The sequence below is a fragment of the Uncinocarpus reesii genome, genomic scaffold (assembly GCF_000003515.1).
Source record: "Uncinocarpus reesii 1704 scaffold_1 genomic scaffold, whole genome shotgun sequence".
NCBI classification, from domain to species: Eukaryota; Fungi; Ascomycota; class Eurotiomycetes; order Onygenales; family Onygenaceae; genus Uncinocarpus; species Uncinocarpus reesii.
This window is the reverse complement of record NW_003052500.1, coordinates 2,283,904-2,307,238: the sequence shown is the minus strand read 5'-3', so window position 1 is coordinate 2,307,238 and position 23,335 is coordinate 2,283,904. Positions and strand designations below refer to the sequence as shown.

General features: G+C 49.3%; 8 protein-coding genes and 1 non-coding gene across 9 annotated transcripts; 5 read left to right on the top strand and 4 right to left on the bottom strand.

Annotated features, from left to right (window-relative positions):
* Positions 1-116: 116 nt before the first annotated feature.
* Positions 117-2,502, bottom strand: UREG_00969 (uncharacterized protein; the record flags this gene model as incomplete). Its single annotated transcript, XM_002541407.1, has 5 exons — positions 117-120; positions 171-977; positions 1,031-1,771; positions 1,825-1,969; positions 2,019-2,502. 5 exons carry the CDS (start codon positions 2,500-2,502, stop codon positions 117-119), a joined length of 2,181 nt encoding a protein of 726 aa, XP_002541453.1.
* A 1,284-nt stretch (positions 2,503-3,786) lies between these two features.
* UREG_00968 (uncharacterized protein) lies at positions 3,787-4,778 on the bottom strand (the record flags this gene model as incomplete). The annotated part of the gene is made up of 2 exons (XM_002541406.1): positions 3,787-4,655; positions 4,727-4,778. The coding sequence occupies 2 exons, from the start codon at positions 4,776-4,778 to the stop codon at positions 3,787-3,789; spliced, it is 921 nt and encodes a 306-aa protein (XP_002541452.1).
* A 334-nt stretch (positions 4,779-5,112) lies between these two features.
* On the top strand, positions 5,113-6,212 carry UREG_00967 (prohibitin-2; the record flags this gene model as incomplete). Its single annotated transcript, XM_002541405.1, has 4 exons — positions 5,113-5,284; positions 5,342-5,410; positions 5,467-5,822; positions 5,883-6,212. 4 exons carry the CDS (start codon positions 5,113-5,115, stop codon positions 6,210-6,212), a joined length of 927 nt encoding a protein of 308 aa, XP_002541451.1.
* Positions 6,213-6,803: 591 nt separating this feature from the next.
* Positions 6,804-7,822, bottom strand: UREG_00966 (uncharacterized protein; the record flags this gene model as incomplete). The annotated part of the gene is made up of 2 exons (XM_002541404.1): positions 6,804-7,613; positions 7,670-7,822. The coding sequence occupies 2 exons, from the start codon at positions 7,820-7,822 to the stop codon at positions 6,804-6,806; spliced, it is 963 nt and encodes a 320-aa protein (XP_002541450.1).
* A 1,414-nt stretch (positions 7,823-9,236) lies between these two features.
* UREG_00965 (uncharacterized protein) lies at positions 9,237-10,487 on the top strand (the record flags this gene model as incomplete). The annotated part of the gene is made up of 1 exon (XM_002541403.1): positions 9,237-10,487. One exon carries the CDS (start codon positions 9,237-9,239, stop codon positions 10,485-10,487), a length of 1,251 nt encoding a protein of 416 aa, XP_002541449.1.
* Positions 10,488-10,601: 114 nt separating this feature from the next.
* Positions 10,602-10,700, top strand: UREG_08015. The gene has a single exon. It is a non-coding gene; the product is annotated as a tRNA-Lys (tRNA).
* A 568-nt stretch (positions 10,701-11,268) lies between these two features.
* Positions 11,269-17,365, top strand: UREG_00964 (vacuolar transporter chaperone 4; the record flags this gene model as incomplete). The annotated part of the gene is made up of 10 exons (XM_002541402.1): positions 11,269-11,605; positions 11,661-12,545; positions 12,611-12,682; positions 12,739-13,931; positions 13,998-14,246; positions 14,292-14,525; positions 14,725-14,832; positions 15,057-15,560; positions 15,637-15,882; positions 15,938-17,365. The coding sequence occupies 10 exons, from the start codon at positions 11,269-11,271 to the stop codon at positions 17,363-17,365; spliced, it is 5,256 nt and encodes a 1,751-aa protein (XP_002541448.1).
* Positions 17,366-18,045: 680 nt separating this feature from the next.
* On the bottom strand, positions 18,046-19,666 carry UREG_00963 (uncharacterized protein; the record flags this gene model as incomplete). The annotated part of the gene is made up of 3 exons (XM_002541401.1): positions 18,046-18,171; positions 18,242-19,262; positions 19,323-19,666. 3 exons carry the CDS (start codon positions 19,664-19,666, stop codon positions 18,046-18,048), a joined length of 1,491 nt encoding a protein of 496 aa, XP_002541447.1.
* A 333-nt stretch (positions 19,667-19,999) lies between these two features.
* UREG_00962 (uncharacterized protein) lies at positions 20,000-22,859 on the top strand (the record flags this gene model as incomplete). Its single annotated transcript, XM_002541400.1, has 7 exons — positions 20,000-20,219; positions 20,284-20,492; positions 20,551-20,650; positions 20,804-20,917; positions 20,973-21,034; positions 21,062-21,307; positions 21,486-22,859. The coding sequence occupies 7 exons, from the start codon at positions 20,000-20,002 to the stop codon at positions 22,857-22,859; spliced, it is 2,325 nt and encodes a 774-aa protein (XP_002541446.1).
* Between the last annotated feature and the right edge of the window lie 476 nt (positions 22,860-23,335).

Sequence of the window (23,335 nt, the reverse complement as noted above, 5' to 3'; positions counted from 1 at the left end):
AAACCCCGTTGAATAGCGAGTCCGACGGGGTCATCCGTGCGATGGGGTGAGAAATGATTTGCCGCAGAGGAGAATTGCTTGGTTCGCGTTTGCTCGGCAATGCATAAAGTAGCCATTCAGCTGTAGTCGAAGAACAGATCAGTTTTAGACGTGAACATGTTCCCTCGTACGTGACAGTCCACGCGCGATGTCGACTGATTCCACTGAATCGTAGCTCCTCCCCAAGCGCTGGGCCTACAACCTCCAGAAAAGCCTCCCAAGCACCGATAACTTCTTTGGATGTCCAGGATTCTCGAAACTGTTCGAAGGCTCCACGGTTGAGGCCTTTCAATTGCAACCGCATTGGAAGACCCATTTTGAGGTACATCTCAAAGTTCATAGGAGTGATCCGCGCAGACAAATGTTCGAGCGGAATAGGCTCATAGGCGTGGGACGGGTTTTGTCCGCACTTGATGCACGCGGTATGATTACATTTTGAGCATATGAGCATATCCCTCCTTTTTGTCCCGCTCTGTGCCTCGCAGTAACAAAGTCTGCAGCTCTGTTGCACTTTAACAAGAAGCTCCTTCACTGACTGCGATGGGATCGCCAGTCCTTCAGCAGGAACATCGTGCATTAAATATTCCTTAATGACTGAGCAGGGAAGGAAGATGATGTCCGACTTTTCGGATTCACCGGCGGAAGGCGGACCAGGAAGTAGCGCCTTGTGACCTAGGATAAGAGCACTTAGGATTGCTGCACCAACAACAGGCGAGCTCATCGCATTTCCCGCTAGGTCATGGAGGTCACGCTGGCTCTCACTGCTCAACAACAGTTTGTTTATGGGAATTCCTTGGAGAGCTAGCGCCTCTATGCCCAGAAGTGGTCCTCCACGCGTGCTGATGAAGTGCTGGCCACGAGGGGTAAGGCATCCAGAAATGCCAGATGCTCGCTGATCGAGCTCCCGATCTAAACCCTGTGAAAGGTCGATAACGCGGCTACAATGGATTTAGTCTATAAAACAAAAAAGAAAAAGCGTCAGAGAGCTTACCACTTCGACATAAAATCTGATCCTCGGACTATAGCCCGCAAGAAGTTTACGTCTAGCGTATCCCAGACCCGTTCAGTTTGGGCTTTTGTCCAACCATGCCAGTAGAAATCAGGCATTTGACAAGTGCCATTGTCTTGCCACCTCGAAAGTGGCCTCTTGTCGCCTAACCCATTTTCCATCCGGTACCCAAGGTGGCGCGCCTTATATCTCGTCCAATCGACCGACTGGCGGTCTTTAGCTGCCTGGACAGATATGTCGTTGATACCAACACGCAAGCGAGGATCGTCCTGCTTAAGTAAAAAATCTGTCACCGGAGAGCTTGCGGGTCGTTCAAAGCGCTTCATCATGCGAGCAAGCAAAGATGCCTTCCCACCCTTCTTGCCGGGAGCCTCAGTTTCAAGTTTCTTCTGGTCAATGCAAAGTAGATACCCGCGTTCTCGAGTTTGTGGAAGGTAGAAGTTTTTTGTGTCGATCGACGCATGGTACGCATTGTAGTCGATCTCTTTGTAGATTTCCGCGATTTTTGCCCACGGAGCACCAAAGACATTTTCCAGGATGACAAGTGGCGGCCTACATCGCTTTATGTATTGGAGAATGGGAAAGAAAGTGTGGCCGGATTCTCCCATCTCCTCGAGTGATTTTTTATGCGCATTCAGCTGTGAAAAATCAACGCAAGAAAAGCCGGCAACAAGAAGATCAGGGTTCGTTGGCACCGTTCGAACGGATCCAAATGCGGTTGTTCTGAGGCATGATTAGCTGGCATTAGCCATAGGTGCGGAAGTCTTATCACATACGCTTCATTGTTGACGAGTTCACTGACATCCCTAAAGAGAATGTCCGGCGAGAAATTCCTTTGAATATATGATTGCTTGAATGGTTCGATCTCTGCGCTGAATAAATGGTGCATGCGAAAGGATTTGCCGTATAGCCGTTTGAAGCCTGTATGAAAATTAACATAACCCGATTTGAGAAGCAAAGGATCCCTTACTATCTGCAATCATCTCCAGCGCGAGAAGAGGAGCCTCCGTACCAGAACACATTGTGGCAACGCGCAGCTCCCGACATCCAATATGCTGGAGGAAACCATCGAAGTCATTGTCCTCGGCTTTGGCCACAAGATCGTCAAAGATTTCTTCAATTTCACTGATGGGCGGTAAAGACTGATCAAGACCACGTTTTGGCCTAGATGATGGCATCACTGTGTAAATACCCCGAAGAATTTCAGGGGGTATAGTCCGGATATGGGACTTGACGACATCAGGAATTTGCTCCTCTTTCGAGGGTAATTTGGCGATGGTGCCTTTAGAAATTCTAGGCTGGATAACCAGATCATCCTCGTCCGAGTTGATATCATCAGCCACGCCTTCAGAATCCTCTTCGTCTGCGATCCTCGGATTAGACTCTGCCAATTGGCGTCCAGGTTCACAGTTGGCCTGGTTGTTTTGAACTGTGGGGTCCAAGATACGAGCCATTCTAGCGATAAATAAAAAAAATGTATCCAAAAAATAGATGTGACACGTCGGATTTAATGATACAAGTAGGATTGAAAAATTAGAAGGACAACAAAAATTCCAAAGTGAAGTTGTGTAGTGAAAATTGGACGAATGGTGGACAACATATATTTTCAGGTCACAAGAGAGCATGATATAAAAGCGCACTAGTTCCCATCGCATCATTTGCATTGCGCCCTTAACTCCTTTTGGCAGATTTGTATAGGGAATTCTGGAAATTTCCTATGGAAGCCAAACTAGTCTTGACAAAGCAGAAGGATGCCACGATCTTGGTGGAAAAGATATTACTAGAAATAAGAAAAACAAAGATTGACCTAGGAAGTTCCGCTAGAATCATTATGATTCCATTACGGCTTACCACGATGACAAGCTAATGTGTTTGGCCTCTTCAGGAAGCTCTCCTCCAGCTTGTTTTTTAGGGGAAACGACTAAGGCAACCCCTCAAAAAACTGGCGTGGAGAGTCTTGAATTTTAGATCCTCCGCCATGATCGCACATGCAAAGGCTAGCTCTCGATATCTTTAAGTTGTGCCATCAAGAGTCAATGGAAAAAATCGGTGGCTCGGAAACGGAATACAACCGGCCTCCTCTTCGAGGAGGCCAGCCAGGCCGTATTCCAGGACAAAGGACTCATTGAGGACGAGGCGGTTGTTCGCCATAGTCCAACACATAGAAGCAATAAATCATCTGACGGCTCAATGACCAAAGCCGTCAGAGAGAAACAAAATGTCTTCAGGAGGGTGCAAAAGGCTTGACTTGTGATATACTGCAGCAGTACTCCATATAGGAAGAGCTACCTGGAGGCGGCAATAGGCCCCAGGTAATAGAATGTAAACGGGCCCTCAGGCTTCGGATGAATATCTGAAATGCAGGTGAGTCTGATGGACTGAAGTCAACAGCACCGGCTCCAGGATGTTGAATTACCTAAAGGTCCTTGGCGACTAATCACGTGAAAGGAAAGCAGACCCTCAGAGAAGCTTGACAGCTGGGAAACTCAATTGCTTTACATTCACAATTTTCCAGATTCATAAGTAATATACTACATGTCTAAAACAAATCGCTCAAAAGGCAAACTAGAAGTAGAGCAGTAAAAGAACCTTCCGTGCCAGGATTAACCAAACGCCACTTGCTCCATTAAAGAAGCCACCAATGCTGTGTGGTGCCATCTCTCCCAGGTCACCAGCCCCTGTTTAAATAAGCAGAAATATTTGTTGGATAAAAAGTCATGTCATTACCAAGAATTTCGCTATCTCATCCCTCCTTGTAACAGTTGCTGCCTTAGTAGCATTATTTGACTTCGTTCTGTAGGCGGTAGAGCATCAATGGTGGCCTGCGGCATACTCAAAACCTGCTGTAAAAGCTCTTCTTGCCCAGCCATCTGAGGGAGCTGGGGTGCTTGTGGTTGCGGTTGCGGTGGGGGCGGAACGAATGGGGTACCATGAACAGGCGGGGTCGATATCTGGCCTGGAATAGGGGGGTATGACGGGTACTGTTGCGAAATGTTGGAAGCCGGTTGCGTTTGCGGAGTGGGAACTTGGGGCTGAGGTTGAGTAGCTTGTTCGACAACGGAGCCCAAAGCACCGTAGTCGACCAGGTTCATCAGGAGAAGCGCTTGAAATATCGCGTAAGCGAGCTGTGGCGCTTGCCTTAAAAGCTCGGTGGCTCGAGCCGGGTCAGCCATGGCCAACGATTTCATTTGGGCGAGGACATCGAGCAGTTGGGGCGCAGGGAGCGTTGAGAGGGTTTGCGAAATGGCATTGGGGCATGTCAGATTTGGCGGCAAATCCGTACCCGGAGGCAAAGAAGGTAAGAGGGGAGCTTGTGTTGGATATCCGGTTTGTCCATCTTGGCCTTGGACGTTCATCTGACCCTGTTGCGAGTAGTCTAAAGGTACAGAATCCTTCTCGTTGTTGTGTGGCCAGTCGACCCGTATCTTGCGGCCCATAATTTCGTAATCGTTCAAGTTCCGAACAGCTGAAGCCGCAGAATCAGCATCTGCAAAATCTGCAAATCCATATCCTTTTGGCTTTCCCGTCTCCGGGTTTATCATTAGTCTGAATTTCGTTACGGTACCGGCCGAGCTGAGGATGTCTTTCACTTGTTCTTCGGTGAGGTCTGGTACAATTTAGCTACTGATCTCATAGTGACATTCTCACAGCATAGGCAAGAGTAGCATGAAAACTTACTGTAAGGTATATTCCCAAGGAAAACACTCTTTCCAGTCCTGTCGGGTGCCATCGTGTAACGAGAGCTCTAATGGAAGTGGTCGATCTAGAATGGGTGCCAAATATGACAAGCTGGTTTAGCCCACTGCAAATCCGAAGGTGTTGATAGAAAGCACTCTTGCAACTTGTGAGTTCCCTTTCATGACAAGTGTTGTCCTGGTCTGGCCTGAGAGCGTCTGTTCTTCAAACAATCAGTTTGCGATGCCAAAGCTTGAAGGAGCTGGACCGCGCCTTTCCCAAAGCAGCCTAGTGGCTGGATCTCCAGTTTTGAACATCGAAAGCAGCAGCTCATCACATTCCACCAGCGCAAACGGAATTTACATGCCCTTCCTATTTTACTCGACAAAATGGCTGATCCTCGAGAGACGTGGCAGAGACTGCAGACTGCTTTGCAGCAGCGGGGACGAGGGGGTCCATTCGGTCGGATGCCTGGTGGAGGTGGCCGAGCTGCCGGAGGAATCGGGGCATTAATTGCTCTTGGTCTAGGAGGATATTTGATATCAAATTCATTATTTAACGGTAAGGAAATATTAGGATTCTCGTGTCTACTTGACTAACTAGACTTTTTGCTACTAGTTGATGGTGGTCACCGGGCCATCAAATATACAAGAGTAGGTGGTGTGAAGAAGGAAATCTACAACGAAGGTGATTCCACCCTAGACCTGCTTAACCATCTTGCTCGTACTGATGCAGTTTTGAAGGTACACATTTCCGTATTCCGTGGTTTGAAACACCTATTATCTACGATGTCCGCGCAAAGCCACGCAATGTCGCTTCCCTTACCGGAACCAAAGATTTGCAGATGGTGAACATCACTTGTCGTGTGCTTTCACGGCCACGAGTTGACGCTCTTCCCCAAATCTACCGCACCCTTGGATCGGACTTCGATGAGAGAGTTCTCCCATCCATTGTCAACGAGGTGTTGAAGAGTGTTGTCGCACAATTCAATGCCAGCCAACTTATCACCCAGCGTGAAAACGTGGCCAGACTTGTCCGTGACAACCTCGCCAGACGTGCTGCCCGATTCAATATCCTCCTAGACGATGTCTCCTTAACAGTAAGCCCGCCCACATCCCATTCAAGAAGGGTCCCCCACTAACTAGATTTTTCTATTTAGCACCTTGCTTTCTCTCCCGAATTCACCGCAGCCGTCGAAGCCAAGCAAGTAGCTCAACAAGAGGCACAGCGAGCAGCCTTCGTCGTCGACAAAGCTCGACAAGAGAAGCAAGCCACCATTGTCCGCGCTCAGGGTGAAGCACGCTCGGCCCAGCTTATCGGTGATGCAATCAAGAAGAGCAGGAGTTACGTCGAACTCAGGAAGATTGAAAACGCTCGCAACATCGCCCAAATTCTTCAGGAATCTGGCGGAAGAAATAAATTGTACTTGGATACTGAGGGACTGGGCTTGAACGTTAATGCGGGCGCCGACGGTGCTGATAAAGCCTAATTTGGCTGATTTAGTGGAGGGCAGTTTTTTCGACCAAGACTCATGATGGAATAGTGTTTCTTTGCAGAGGGAGCGGACATGGGCTCTCTTCAAGGAACAAAATGTATAACTACACGTCTCTTCTTGTACCTGGTTCATTTGCTGGAGTTATCAATTCATCAAACAATCTCCAACACTGATTTCAATTCCAAATATTCATTTTGAAGGTTACCAAATATCATCAATTTCTATTTATCTACAAGCGCTCGCAATAAACCACCCTTTGTTTTCCCATAGCCAAAGGCAAGATTGCGCGGATGCGGACATGGCATTTACACTATCCATCAGCTATACAGTAGAAGAGAAAGTACATGCTTTGCATATGCTGTTTTAACATGAGTCGAAATGAGTTCGAGGAAAAAAAGAAAGAGACATGAAGAGTATTGCAAATTGGGAAAACAAAGCCATCATTGGCATCACACATCAGAAGAATAGAAGTACAAATTGAATCTCGCTCAACCACTGCAAGCTAGAAAGCACCGTGCGTAAAAGCGTAACACATGATCCTTGTCGATCCACCACCCGCGACTATTTGGCTCCGGCGTAGTCCCACTAGAGAACGGAGAAGTTAAGAGTGGGCACAGTGGGAGTAACTTCGATAATTGCCGGGCCGGCAAGAACGCTGCTCTCCGAGAAGGCACCAGTGTTGGCGGTTCTGGTGAGGAAAACGAATGATTGTCCGGAGACCTGTCGTGGAATGCGGGCAGAGTAGAAACCTCCAGCAAAGGTTCCAGGAATACTGATAATCTCAAGCCCGCTGATAAAAGTCAAGAAAAATACTGGCGGGATAATAACGCCTTGGCCGATCGCGAATCTCGAGAAGGAATTAATGGAGAAGATGCTGCCACCGCGTGGGCTCAAGCTGGGGAACGCTTTGAATGGAAGAGCAGCGTTTCCACCAGGGCAGGAAACGATGAATGCACTGGCAAGACTGAAGATGGCATTGGGGGTAATGGCAGTACCGGCAATGTTGGCAGACGCGATCAAGCCCAAAGAGTTGCGGAGGGTCGACTGGTGGAGGCCTTCAGCAGCAAGGATCGCGGCAGCGGCGCCGAGGAAATTCTTATTAGAGATAAGACCAGCTCCGCCAAGGTAAGCGGAGACACCAATGCCCTCGAGAACAGATGCAAGGCCGACGAATGAGCGAACGTCTCTGAATGGGAAGTTGTAGCGGCAAGCAGACACTGGCCGTACGCCGAGCCCCGTAAGTGCCTGCTGCAGAAACACTACATGGGACTGCTCATCTCCAGCGACGAATCTCATCTGGTTGAAGAACCTTGCATCAAAGCCAGCACGGAGAAAGTCATTCTGGGTGAAACGGGAAAGGCCCTGCTTGTAGAAGACATTTTCAAGATGCTCGAGCTATTCATGATGTCAGCAAAGGAGTTCAGGTCTTGGGCACGATATAGAATCCTTACAGTGAGTGCAAATTGAAGAACGTCAGCATCCGTAAGCTGGCGAGTGCTGCTTGAACTCGGGACGAGGCTGGTATTACGTGCCGCGAGTGGGACACCGAGGACGTTTGGAGCGCAAAGCGCTGCGACAACAGTGGTAACCAAGGCAAACTTCATGATTAAGAATCGAATAAAAGAGGGAATGACAACCGGGTCAATGAGTGAAGTGGATGAATCGTTAAAAACAAAAGATAAGTATATGATTAAGCAGATGGGGACCAGCGCACCATACGAATGGAACTGATAAGAGAGAGTGACTGAGAAGTTTGACTGTGGCTTGGAGAAAAAGAAGGCAATGAAGGGAGGATCATTCCCTTAAATCAACTTTGGTCTGTCCCAGGAGCCTGCGGTAATCTACAGAACTCTCGTTGACAAAGTTATGCAGGACGCTTCCAAGGAGAAACTTGTAAGAGATGCTCCCGGCATGAGACATCAATTCACTGGTACCTTTCCCTTTTTTGGGAGTACCTGCGACGTAAAACGTAGCTGTCATTGCATACCAAGAGCGGAGAATAATAGGAGCACCTCGTAAAGGCGCTCCGGCTTGACGCATTGAAGTTACAAGTCGATAGATTGGGTAATTCAGACGCGCTGAAACTTGCGGTCATGACCCAAGATAGGCCGTACTAGCCTGAAGAAGACGAGCCAAGTACAGAATAGGAAATCAACGTCTGACGGGGTCTGTTTCGTCGATCTTCTTCGGGTATAAGGCGGATTCAAATCGTGGCTTCGCGAACTTTGGTAGCTAGATGTCCGAGATGAGGTCGCGAGTCACCCTGACCCTGAACGAATAGACTTGCGGCCCAATTCTCCGTGGTAAGTCAGCTTATCCCCAGTACGCACAGACTTGCCTCTATGTTCAAGCCTATTGCAACGGGAAGGGCCAGTAGTACTTTTGCTCCAATCCAGCTCAGTGTTGAGACGTCGGCCAGCAGCGTAAAAACCAAGGTTTGCCTTCTCTGGCTCTCCCATCTTCCATCATTGCGTCCATAGTCCGGTTTCAGCCACGAATTGTCTTCCGCGGGACTCTTGTCTGCACAGTTTGGCAAAAGCTTTGGGGATGTTGTCGGAGTAGGGTTTCAGCACACCTTGGTAGGTGCAGTTTGAGACACGAACGCATGAATTCAAGGCATGCGGCAGGCCCAACGTCTCCTTTTGAGATACAACAGCAACATTCTAGCTTTTTCTGGTGTAAGAGCTGCTCTCTTTAGGCCTGATCCAGCGTGGTTGATGCTCTGTTCCGGCCCAATGAGACGTGAAGCGAGATGGGTTGTCCTGGCCGCCGGGTCACGTGCCATGCCATCCCGCCTGCTGAAACTTCTCAAACAAACATGAGGGACCGGACGCCTGCCTTACTGCCGCTGTTAAGCCGAGTTCCCTGTCGCGAGACCGAGAAAACTCCTCGAAATAAGACATATAGAGCCCGTTTTATTGACTATTTCTACGTTTCCCATCTTACTGTAACGGACCCTGCAAACTGAAACCCCGGCTATCATCGACAAATGCACCGGTAAGGTGTTTCTTGCTCAAAATGGAACTGGGCGATGAGCAGCTAGGGGGTGTGAATGTGGATATTGGTGTCCAAGAAATCCTGCTAGCCGCATCGCAGCATGACATCTCACGATTGCGCGAACTGATTCGATCTTTTGACAAGGCCGAGAACCCGGCAAATGTGAAAGATCCAGAAACAGGATACTCCCCTCTTCATGCGGCCATTGCTGCTTGCGAGCCCGACTCAGAAGAGTCTGGTGAGACACGCAAGGCCAACGGATTAGGAAATGATGCTAGCGCTCTGCCTGAAGAGGGCCCTTCAAACATTCTTGAACCTGGAAGCGAGATGGTTAGGTTTCTCCTTCAAGAGGGTGCCATTTGGAACGATCTTGATGCCAATAACGAGACTCCCGGATGTATAGCAAAGAGGTTGGGACTCGATGAGCTGTACCAATTGATGGTGGATGCAGGGGTACGGGCTGAAATGCTCCTGAATCGACTGGACGAATACGAGCTACTGCAGGATTCTGATGAGGAGGATACCTCACCAGCAGACGTGACGCCAGAACAACAGACCGGTGAACACATTGCTCCCTCCGAAGCAGGTAATGCCGCCAGTGCTCAAGGACCGGATGTAACCGGTTCTCGATATCTCCAGTCGAATCTAGCATTCAACGATGGTCGCCTTCTAGATCAAGATCAGAACGGTGTCATGATGTCCTGGGAGTCTGAAATCATGGAGCGTTCGGCGAAAGCTATTCTTCCAGAATCCGGGCTGCGAGTACTCAATATCGGCCACGGCATGGGAATCATTGACAATATCATCCAGACTCTTCAGCCCAGCGTTCACCATATTGTCGAGGCCCACCCAGCGGTGGTGGAAGAAATGAAAAGGAAAGGTTGGCATGAAAAGCCGGGCGTGGTTATTCATCAGGGCAAATGGCAAGAGATCGTGCCTGAACTGATAAACGAGGGACAAACGTTTGATGCCCTCTATTATGACACTTTCGCCGAATCTTACTCGGATTTCCGAGCTTTCTTCTCTGAGCAAATCATTGGCTTGCTCGATATAAACGGGAAATGGAGCTATTTCAACGGCATGGGCGCTGATAGGCAAATAAGCTACGACGTATATCAAAAGGTCGTTGAAATGGACCTCCTCGAGGCTGGATTTGATGTCGATTGGGAAGAAATCAGTGTGCCATCGTTGGAGGGAGAATGGGAGGGTGTCAGGAGGAAGTACTGGGTTATAGATAGCTACAGGTTGCCTGTATGCCGGTACCTAGACTAGGACATAGCCAGATGTATATAATAGAGAGAGAAAACCAACGCGTCATTTTCGCCGTTCGCCGGTTTAAGGCCTGGAGAGTAAGGATGGGATCTGGTCTCCCGAGCCCACCAGCTTGCCGGGCTAGCTCAATCGGTTGAGCGTGTGGCTCTTATGCGAAGTCCGTGAGAACCAAAGATAACCACAAGGTTGCGAGTTCGACCCTCGCGTTCGGCTGATGATTGAAATATCAAATTTTCTTTTTGGAAAATTTTCTCGTGTGGGTCAAGGTGTGGGTATTGGTTCTCTATGCGCGGCAATTTCCCGAGCAATGGAGCTTACCGTTATCAAATATGTTTGCCGGGTTCTTTTCATCGGCCATTATCGGTACGGGGGTTGGGGGAGAGAATGAGATATCAGTGCCGGAGCCCCGTGTAGTGTCCTTATTGGTACTATTGGAGCAGACTGCAAAACGGACAAATGCAGAGTACGGAGTATCCAGCTATGTTCAGTGATAAGGGCTATTCAACTCCAACATAGGACTTTGGAGTTGAAGCTAGGTTTAAATGTTGCAATTGGTGATGTGTGTTGTGAGGTTGAAGCTGCGAAGTCAGAGCTTAAAGCTCGACGCGACCCACGCTAAGCCTAGAATAGAACCACTCTACGCGTGCCCACGGCGCGAGATTGACGCGTTGGCATTGAATTTGTCCACCATCCAAGGTCAACAGTTCGGGACAAAACATTCAAGAAATGACAGCACACCTCTGTCGGATTACAGAGTAATTTATTTTAGCTTACGAATATAATGTCTTCTCCAGCGTCTTCTCGTCGGCGTGGAAGGCCCACTAGAGGCTCTGCCACATCAACGCCCACCCGACCGTCCACGGGCACACCTGGCCCTGCTCCTAGCAGCGGTCAACGCTCACAACCCGGCACCCAAGCGACTCCTCGCTCGAGGCGAATTGAAGTCGTTGTGCCTTCATCATCACCCATGGCCTTTCAGTCCTCGCCTACGGGTGCCGCACGACAATCTGCAACCGCCAATGGAGACGCCAGGATGGACCGGAGCTCACCGATCAGAGCTCCTTCAGATGCGAGCGATGGCCAGACGACGCCGCGGGCCAGTAGACGGCCTGTAGCAGGTATGTCACTGCGATCGAACCCATTGCCCTGTCAGATTTGCTAATTTGGGGATAGACTCATCGCCGATTCGCTACATGTCCAGCTCCAGCCCTACTCGCGCAACAAATCGCCAAAGTCGCACCACGGAGATCCCTACCAGTAGCAGTGGTTTATTCGTTCGCTCGTCCCAGGGGAATGAGTTTTCAGATATCGCAAACATCAATACGCGACGAGGTGGCCTCCATTCCGATGCGTTTGGCAACACTGCCTCCAGGCGCCGAGTGCTCGTCGATGAAAGAGGTTTACCCGTTCGTGACGGGGATCTGCAATCAGCAGCAACCTTCTCAAACATCAATCCGAATACATCGGAAGCAGATGCCCTCGGTGGGAATTCTACCCGTATCATTTGGGGTACCAATATATCTATCCAAGATGTAATGGCCTCGTTCAAAAGTTTCCTTTATGGGTATACTCGAAAGTATCGTATGTGGGCGGATGGAGCTAGTGAAGACGATACCCGTGCATTGGGTTCGGTGGCTGATGAAAAGGAGTACATTACGCTTCTAAATGACATGCGAAAGTTGGGAGTCACTGGGCTGAATCTCGATATACGAAACTTAAAAGCATACCCGCCGACGACGAAGCTATGGCACCAAGTGCAGGCCTATCCGCAGGAGGTGATCCCTATCATGGATCAATCAATCAAGGACGTGATGATAGACCTAGCCGAACGGGAAATGACAGCATTGAGAGTGCAGCAAGGGAATCGAGGACGACCCTCAAGAGCAACAGATTTGAGCTCTGCACCAATTAATCCAAGTTCAGAACCGGGAAATGACGCAGATAGACAGATGCAGACTGAGATACCGAACCTAGTTGCTGAAGTTGAAGTCAAAGCATTCAAAACATTACCTTTTGGTATGGACCGCTCGGTTAATATGAGAGAATTAGATCCAGGAGGTAAGTAATTGCCCGGCAGATGTTGGGGTTGAGATCGTTCCTTTTGCTAACATAATCGTGGATAGATATGGAAAAGCTCATTAGCATTAAAGGGCTCGTAATTCGAGCCACACCCGTTATTCCTGACATGAAAGAAGGTACGATTGGTTTGGGATGCCGTGGAAATGACTCAGTGCTAACTATTTACTGCCAGCATTCTTCCGCTGTGATGTGTGCGAACACAGTGTTAAAGTTGATATCGACCGTGGTAGGATCGCCGAACCAACAAGGTGCCCGAGGCGGATTTGCGACTCCCAGAATTCAATGCAATTGATCCATAACCGCTGTGTATTTGCAGATAAGCAGATTATCAAATTGCAAGAAACTCCGGACTCAGTTCCCGATGGCCAAACTCCACACTCCGTCACTCTATGTGCGTATGACGATTTGGTCGACGTGTGCAAGGCTGGTGACCGTGTTGAGGTGACAGGGATTTTCCGCTCCAATCCCGTGAGACTGAATCCTCGACAGAGAACAATCAAATCTCTGTTTAGAACCTTTGTGGACGTTTTGCATGTTCAAAAGGTGGATCGTAAAAAACTCGGCATTGACGCCTCAACAATCGAGGAGGAATTATCCGAGCAGATTGCTGGTGATGTGGAACAAGTGAAGAAAATCTCAAAGGAAGAAGAGGAAAAGATTAAAGCTACGGCCGCTAGACCTGATGTCTACGACCTGCTATCGAGATCCCTCGCCCCGAGTATATATGAGATGGACGACGTAAAAAAAGGAATATTGCTTCAGCTTTTCGGTGGAACGAATAAGACGTTCGATAAAGGCGGAAGCCCACGATATCGCGGAGATATCAATGTTTTACTCTGCGGTGACCCATCGACGTCAAAGTCTCAACTCTTGCAATATGTTCACAAGATCGCGCCTCGAGGCATTTACACTAGTGGCAAAGGCTCGTCCGCGGTCGGTTTGACGGCGTACATTACCCGAGATCCAGAATCACGGCAGTTGGTTCTTGAATCCGGAGCTCTTGTGCTTTCAGACGGCGGCGTTTGTTGCATTGATGAGTTCGACAAGATGAATGACGCTACCCGGTCTGTGCTGCACGAAGTTATGGAGCAGCAGACTGTTTCTATAGCAAAAGCAGGGATCATCACTACGCTCAACGCCAGGACAAGCATTCTCGCGTCTGCCAATCCCATTGGAAGCAAGTATAATCCAAACCTACCCGTCCCCCAAAATATCGACTTACCTCCGACTCTCCTATCCCGATTTGACCTGGTGTACTTGGTGTTGGACCGGATTGACGAACAAAATGATCGCCGACTGGCAAAGCACTTGGTGGGAATGTACCTTGAAGATACCCCGGACAACGCCAGCAACGAAGAAATATTGGTACGTGCCGGAGAATCTAGCTTTTCCTTCCCTTCCCATCGGCTTACACTAACACATGTCTCGCAGCCCGTCGAATTCCTGACTAGCTACATAACGTATGCAAAAAATAAAATATCACCTAGGCTTACTCCCGCGGCGGGTGAAGCTCTCACCGAAGCATATGTTGAAATGCGCAAACTTGGCGATGACATTCGATCTGCTGAACGTCGAATCACCGCAACCACGCGTCAACTCGAGTCCATGATCCGTCTGTCCGAAGCCCACGCACGCATGCGACTCTCCGAAGATGTGACCACCGCCGATGTCGAAGAGGCGGTGCGATTGATTCGCTCTGCGCTCAAACAAGCCGCTACCGACCAGCGGACGGGGCTGATTGATATGAGTCTCCTCACTGAGGGCACAACGGCCATTGACCGGCGCAACAGGGAGATGATGAAGAAGGAGATCCTGGCATTGGTAGAAGAGCTGGGTGGCCGCGGTGCCTCTGGGACCCGGTGGGCGGAGGTGTATAGGAGGTTCGGGGAGCAGAGCAATGTTGAAGTCACGGCGGCTGAGTTTGCGGATGCTGTCCGGTCATTGGAGTCGGAGGGATTGGTTAATGTGGTTGGCGACGGTGCAAGGAGGAGCATACGGCGTGTTGTCGGAGCGTTATGAATGCCCAATGATGTCAGCGAGGAACCCCCAAATAGAATACCAAATTGAGTTTAGCAGCCCTGGCTTCACGTGGGGCAATGACCGCTTCTGATTGGCCCTTTTTGTTACGATCGCCTTTCACCTGACCGGCAGTTTCCAGATTCGGAAACATCCAAGAAAAGAAAGAGCTTTGTTTGGGACGCGGCGGAGCTTATCTAAAGAGGAAGGCACGAGTGGCAAGGAGGGCGATGTTGACCAAGCATGGAAGGTACCGAAACCAGCCAGTCCGTTCAATTGCCGTTCTGCTGAGGAAACTCACCGTCGCTCTTCTCCCAGCAGACCCTGTGGAACCTGGATATCGCCTGTCGCGGGGATCGACTGCGACTTGCTGTCCCTTGCAATTGTCCAGCACAGGCTGAACTGAAGGCCACCCGTCTCTCAGTGAAGCTCTCCAAAATGCGGTAGGTTACTGACCCTCGGTTGATCTCGCAGCTCAGTGATAAACGGCCGCTGATACATTGCTCCCGTCTTTGCAGGTTCGGCGAACAGCTTCGTTCGTCTCTCGTCAAAGAGTACTACTGGCACTACATTGCCTACGACGACCTCAAAGCAGCCCTGAAGACAGAGCACCAAACCACCCCAACCCCACAGAACCCCAATCCGAAGCGGAAGCCGTGGACTGAAGATGACGAGAAGCGCTTCGTTCAATTGCTCGAAAGTGAGCTGGATAAGGTTTCTACCTTCCAGAAGCTCAAGAGTGATGAGATTGTAAGGAGGATCAAGGCTAGTGAGCGCGAGGTGAACGATGTGGTGTCGAGGCTAGATCCCAGCGGAGGCCAGCAGACTAATGGGGCGAGACGTCGCAACGCTCCTACGGACGAAGACTTTTTACTCTTAGAGGAAGACCTGAGCGATATCATCGCCGACGTTCATGACCTGGCGAAGTACACCAAACTGAACTATACGGGTTTTCAGAAGATTATCAAGAAACATGATGTGGGTACTCCAATCTATTTTAAAAAATATGAAGCATCCGATTGCTTGTCGGGCTAATGACCAACATTCCATATAGAAACAAACTCAATGGTACCTTAAGCCCGTATTTGCAACTCGCTTAAAAGCCAAACCGTTCTTCAAGGATAATTATGATGCTTTTGTCGTCAAGCTTTCCAAGCTGTACGATGTGGTTAGGACGAAAGGAAACCCTATCGAAGGAGATAGCGCGGCAGGTGGCAGTCAGCAAAACTTTGTGCGAGGAACAACCAAATACTGGGTGCATCCTGATAATATCACTGAATTGAAACTCATCATCCTCAAGGTGCGCTTGCTTCTTGTCTCCGGCTTTTCTACATTGTCTAACTGTCTGCAAATAGCACCTTCCTGTCCTTGTTTTCAATCCCACCAAAGAATTTGAAGAACGCGATGCGGCAATTTCATCTATATACTTTGACAATCCTGATACTTGGGAGCTGTATATGGGACGGTTGAAGAAAACAGAGGGTGCAGAAGCCATTCGACTACGTTGGTACGGTGGAATGGAAAACGACCAAATCTTCGTCGAGAGGAAGACTCATCGCGAAGATTGGACTGGAGAATCGTCTGTCAAAGCACGATTTCCCATGAAGGAAAAACATGTCAACGCTTATTTGTCGGGGAAAATGACTGTCGAGTCTGCATTTGAAAAGCTCAGGAAAGAGGGCAAAAAAAGTGAGAAACAAATTGCTGATTGGGAGCAGCTGGCCCGCGAGATTCAATATCGAGTAATAACCAGAAGGCTCGTGCCCGTTACAAGAACGTTTTATCACCGGACGGCCTTCCAGTTACCTGGTGATGCGCGTGTCCGAATATCTCTAGATACGGAATTGACGATGGTTCGAGAAGACAACCTTAATGGACGCAAGAGAGCAGGCGATAATTGGAGAAGAATGGATATTGGTATTGACTACCCATTCAGTCAGCTTCCAGCGGAGGATGTGGAGCGCTTCCCATACGCAGTGTTGGAAGTCAAATTGCAAACCCAGGCTGGTCAAGAGGCCCCTGAATGGATAACAGAGCTTACATCCAGCCACTTGGTTGAAGCTGTGCCCAAGTTTAGCAAATTCATACACGGCACTGCAAACCTTTTTCCAGATCGAATAAATCTACTTCCTTTCTGGATGCCACAAATGGACGTGGACATTAGGAAGCCGGTTAGACCAGGGTTTGGTATCGAAAGGCCGCCGCAATCAACTCTTTCGACTAGTGAAGATATGATGGATGAAGACGAGTCCGATGAGGAAGATCGAGCCGGTCACACGAATGGCGCAACCCACGATCACGTTGCCAACCAGCCTCGTGATCTAGATGACCCGATGATCCGCCATTCACTGGGTGACAACTTACATTTCCAGGCTCCAGGAAATCATTTGGATATTGAGGAACGCATTGCAGCTCAAAATTTACTCGGTGGCGATAGCTACCCGCTGTACGACTCTGAAGACGAATCAAATGATCAGGATGAACTCGAAGAAGCACAAAGAATCGGGGGTATGCATTACCGTTCTAAACTTGCAAAACATTATGCTCGAAATGTCGGACGTTACGTCATGCATGGCATGAAATTCGTGCTGCCAGTCCCGAGGCCAACGGAGCTCCCAGACGGAGCAACACCTGGACGGCTACGGAAAGTCTTAGGGAGCGGGCCCCTAGAGGTCAAAAGATTCAAAGCTCCGAAGGGTAAACGTAAGTATTCCCGTCCATCCATGAAACAACGGCCAAGGTTTCTAATCGTATGTAGGAATCCATGTGCCTGTGCGGGTTGAACCTAAAGTTTATTTTGCTGCTGAACGAACGTTTCTCTCCTGGCTCGAATTTTCCATATTCCTCAGCACCATCGCCGCCACATTACTCAACTTCGGAAATGACTCCATCAGCCTCAGTTCTGCATGGGCTTTCACCACCCTTGCATGTCTAGCGTTAGTGTACAGTTTCCTGCTGTACATGTGGCGGGTGGATAAAATCCGAAAACAGAGAGATGTAAAAAATGTGTATTACGAGAAATGGGGGCCGACGGTGTTATGTTTGGGGGTGATAGGGTCTGTTATGTTGAATTTTGCATTGAGGATCAAACAGGGTCCGCAGACATGAGTAAGTTCTTTTTCATTCTGCTTTACCTGGTCTATGGACTATTACCTGTTTGTGAATATGGAAAGGGCTATTTCGGAAAACGTTTAGAGGCCAAAACGGAACTGGATCATCAGGTTTATACGATATACGGGCTTCAGTTGGACGCCATTCAGGCCGCGGTTTTGCAGTTCCTGTTGACCATTATTGTGAAGTCATTGAAGGAGTTTTGGAGATGGAAATGTAAAGTTACTGTTTTCCAATATATAAACCATGAAGTAAGACATTCAAAAGAAAGGAATCCATAACAGCAGAGAAGAAAGTAAAGAACATGTCCGTGTGCTAAATGAACTGGCGGGCGAGCGTGGACCATTTCTATTTATCTCTTTTTAATACTGACATCTATATTCCCAATCGCCCACGTAGCAATGAAAACACTTAGCATGCCCGCAAAAATTGTCAGCGGTTTACGGAACGAGGCGAAAAACGGGTAATTATATGTAACCTACGAGCAAGATGTTAGCACGCTGATTGCGAAAAAAATGCAAGTTAACAGGAGGGTAGGAGTAGCATACAATTAATTGCGCATCCCTTGCTTCATCAGCCACGTTCTCCATGGCCAAGTTGAGCACCGTCCTCCCGACCGTATCCATAAAGGACTTGGAGAGAGTAATTTCAGATTGGACATCATTTGGCAGGCCAACGCCTCCGGCTAATTCAAATTTTACATCTCTGGCTCCTTCGGGGAGAATGACGCGCAAATCGATCTTTTCGTATTGCACACCCTCGGGCATTTTCGGGCTATCGAGGAACGGAACCTTGAGAACATAAGTATCTCCTGATTTCGCCTTGCGCAAAAATGAAGAAAGGGCGTCATTCCAGCCAATTCGGAAACTGTACTTCCAGCCACCAAAGACTGGGTAGCGGGGACGAATGTCCAGCATGGCGCCGCGAGTTCCCTGGCCAGGAGTGAACCGGCTGGTTGATACGTTTCCAATCTCATCGGTGAAGTAAGGGTCGACGGCGCCTGGTTTCAAACCGATTCTGAGCGCGCTGATGGCAACGCTTGGAGAGTTTTGCAGTGTCTTCATGGACCAGGCGACGCGGGAGAATTGTTTGGCCAGGTGAGCGCCGTTGTTTTGGAGCCAGTATCTATCTTCTGTAGCGAGGTTGCCGCCCCAGTGGGATACCTCGAGATCGCGTTCGAGGAGAGTCGCGGTGATAATAGGCCGCGTAAATTCGTATCGAACGGTGATGGGCTCGACCGTGCCAGGAGCCACATCTTTGGTGTTATATGGGCCGTACGTGAAAGTTGTCCCTTGCTTCTCAGGATCGGGACCAGGACCAGTTTTCAGCCCGTTTGTAGTGGTATATTCAGGGATATCAGCGACAGGGAATTTGACTTTTGTCCGTTGCATAGCCGTGAGGTATGCAGACGGTGCATAGGCGGAAAAGGTATATGTGAAGTATTGTTTATCATTCTGTTCAATGGCAGGAGGGAGAGGGGCGAGGGCGGAGAGGAGGTAATATGAGATGCTTAAAGTCAAGCGCGATGAAGGCTCGAGAGGTTTGGGGATATTTATGATGAAATATTGGCTAGAGCTGCACGTCAAGTTAGAACAATCCCGTACAATAGTCACCAAGATAACACCTTACCTCTGAGGGAGAAATTGTGTAGTCTCTACTTCGAATTTTCCATTCTTTTCGGCATTCTTCTCCCAGGCTTCAAATCCTCCGACCTTGCCTATCAACGCATTCGAGAAGGGCACGTAGTATTTCGACTGCGGCTGTTGGTCAATGTTCTCTATTAATACATTGACGGTCTCTCGAACGTATCCTTTCTCAAGGTTGATGTGTTTAAGAAGATTCAAGTTCTTAAACACCTGGGGAGGGCTAAAATCGTTTGGTAAAGCGCGTGCCGTCGGGGAATGTGTAGAATTGGAACTGATAGCTTGAGCGCAGCTAGTCAATAGCAGCGCAGCGGCGGCGAGGAGCCTCATGGCGGCAGTAATCGCTGCCGGGAACGCACGTAGATGCAGTCCAGGCTTCCAGATTGCGACTTGCACCAAAATTCTCTCAAGGAGTCAAGCAATGGAGCTCCGACGTGGACCAGATGGACTCGTGTTTACGATTACTTGGCCGGATCGACGACCCCAGACGGTTGTGGTTAAGTTAGTTACGGCGGCCGCAGCGGCCACATGACGATGCGGAGGTTACAGCGATCTCCCGCCGCACCTCTTTGCACACACTGACAAGACACAAGATGTGAATTGCTATCAATGGCATCCTATCTTTAACTACATGGTTGATTCCCTCCCCATTTCTTCCCCATGATGCCCTTTCTCCGGACTGCCACCCGCGCTGGGCCATGGGTAGATCGGAGGGTGCACGGGAAGTTCATAAACCGCATATCTCGAACAAATCGCTACGTCCATCGCGATAACGCTCCTTTGCAGGGGTCCAATAAGTTCTTGAAAATATCAGAGGAAGTTCAGGATGCTGTCGCAACTGGCAAGCCCGTCGTGGCGCTGGAAACCACCATCTATACCCACGGTGAGCCCGCAGCTACGAGTATCCCGCCATGATGAGAAGGGGGAAACTGATGATTATGGTTTAGGATTCCCTTACCCTGAAAATGTGAACCTGGCAAAGAGCCTTGAAGCGATTGTTCGAGACAATGGCGGCGTTCCAGCTACAATTGGCGTCCTGAACGGCATTGCAAGAGTGGGAATGAATGCAGCGGAGCTAACCGAGCTTACGTCTGCCTCTCGATACAAGAATGTGCTAAAGGTGTCACGCCGGGATCTAGGCTACATTTGTGGAGTGGTAATAATTGTATCTTCAGGAGTAATGTGGCCCCCAAGAATACTAAAGAGATACCTAGGGGCTGGCCGGAAAACGCATGCACGGCGGAACCACAATTGCGGGCACCATGATTCTCGCTCATCTAGCCGGTATCAAGGTTTTTGCGACTGGAGGCCTTGGTGAGCTTTCTTGGTGAAATGATGTTAATACACGGGGCTCAAGCTTTATTTTAGGTGGCGTGCATCGCGGCGGAGAAAGCTCCATGGATATATCGGGTAACATTCTCTAAACCCTGTCAGATATTCAAAGAAAACACGCTGACTCTATGCTAGCTGACCTTACTGAACTCGGGCGAACTCCTGTTGCAGTAATCAGTTCCGGATGCAAAAGCTTCCTTGATATCCGGCGAACTCTTGAAGTTCTGGAAACTCAGGGCGTTGTAGTCGGTACGTTCGCAGACGGACGCGAAGGACCTATTGATTTTCCTGCGTTCTTCACCAGGGATAGCGGAATCAAGTCTCCTAGAACCGTGCGGGACGCCGCAGAGGCCGCAGCAATCATTTGTGAGTGCATTAGCTATCTAAATCCAGCTCCATGTAAGGCTAATCGAGCTTTTAGACGCTCAGTCAAATCTACAGCTCTCTTCAGGAATTCTGTTTACAAATCCGGTCCCCGAAAAGCACTCGTTTCTCAAGCCGGAGATGGATGCTATCATCGCCAAAGCCGTCGAACTTTCCCATCTTGAAGGTGTTCACGGGAGTGACAATACGCCATTTGTGCTAGCCAAAATCAAGGAGCTTAGTGGAGGCAGAAGTGTTGAGACGAATAAAGCATTGGTTTGAATGCAATGTGGAACGGGGAACCAAAGTCGCCGTAGAGCTTGCGAAACTGGAGTCAGGTCGTGGAGCGGATGGAAATCGGTGAGATAGTATCCTTACGGCGGGATGTTTTTCGGGAAAATAAGGAGGCTGATTGGATATATGTAGTTATATGCCAGCTGGAAATGGGATAAAGGCAGCGGTGGCTAAATCTGAATTAAAAACCACGACCCCAAAGACTACCAGCTTGAAACCAGCGCCCACAGTACCGGAAAAGATAGATATCCTAGTAGCCGGCTCACTGGCCGTCGATTTGGCTTGCGATTTTACTCCCACAGCAACGGGTAGCAAGATGATGACCCCCGCGCTGCGTACATCCAACCCGTCAGTGATCAGTCAAAGCTTGGGTGGTGTTGGATATAATGTGGCACTTGCATCCAGCTACCTGGGAAGTTCAGTGCTTTTTTGCAGCGTTGTAGCGGATGATCTCAGCGGCCGCAGCGCTCTCGCCGTTCTTGAAAAAGGGAGTGAAAATCTGCGCTCAGAGGGAATCCAGAGACTAGCCTCCGGATCGGGTATAAGAACAGCACAGTACATCGCGATAAATGACGCGAAGAAGGAACTTGTGCTTGCCATGGCCGACATGAGCATCCTCGAGCTTCACAGCGAGAAGCTCAACTTTGACGAATTCTGGGAACCATTGATCCGTCGTACGAAGCCTACTTGGGCGGTCATCGACACGAATTGGAGCCCCGAAACGGTAGGGAGATGGATCCGACTGTGCAAGTCTCACGGTATCAAAACCGCTGTCGAACCCGTCTCTGCTCCAAAGGCAACCCGTCTATTCTCAAGGATTTCATCCGAAAACAACAAGGCGGCTGATAAACCTATCTTCGGACCTTCAAACGCCGCGCCTACTAACCAGCTCGTCGACATCATCACGCCTAACCGGTATGAACTCGCGTCCATGCATACCACTGCGCGGGAGGCCGGTCTCTTCGACAGCCCAGAGTGGTGGAAAGTCATAGACTCACTTTCCCTACCCAGTGTCGGTTCAAGGGACCGATTCACATCACTTACATCTGCGAGTATTGTGGACGAAGGCATTCCACAGCAGAGTATCCAGTTGCTCCCATTCATCCCATGCATTGTCACCAAGCTAGGCCAAGAGGGAGTTTTAGTCACGCAATTGTTACGAAGCGGAGATTCGAGACTGACTGATCCGGAATACGCTCCGTATATTCTTGGAAGAGCTGTGGGCGGCAGCACTGATGGGCCTGGAGATCCAAATGTTGGAGGAGTGTACATGCGGCTCTTCCCCGCGGCGGAAAAACTAGAGGCGCATGATGTGGTGAGTGTAAATGGGGCCGGGGATACTTTGCTCGGTGTACTTGTGTCAGCGTTGGCGGCGGCGGAAAAGTATGATACGGCGCAGAAGATACGGGTAGAGGACGTGATACCCCTGGCGCAGCAGGCAAGCATCAAAACGTTGAAGAGCGAGTGTGGTGTAAGCTCGGATATTAAGAGCTTGCGGCCGCTATTGGGAAAATTGGGAAGTGCACAGATCTAGCTTTGAGATTCTTGTATAATGAGCCATTCTTGGCTACTCTTGCAAAAGGCAATAAACCATTCTAGTTGAAGGGATGCGGTTTTTTGGAAAATCCCCTAATGTGAAGGCATCATTTGCCCATATCAGATCGACCATAGCATACATATGTTACGCTAGAACCAGTCAACATCACCACTTGGAAATAAGGCCATTACTCTTCACGGACTCAGGGTCCAACACCTTCCGGGCGCTTTCATTGCCAACTACCGGTAATCTTTTCACTTGTTGCATCTTGCCTTTATCGCTATCCACCGGCTTGAAACTGGGTGGGATATAAGTTGGATCTAATAGGCCGATTTGAACCAGGACACTGGCCTGATCCCAATAGATGTTTTCATGACGAAGCTTGCCGCCACGGATTCCAACCACACTTACTAGTGCTACTTCCACGATTTTATCTGTTGGAGGAATGCCAGGTAGCATCCAGGGTACCTCTT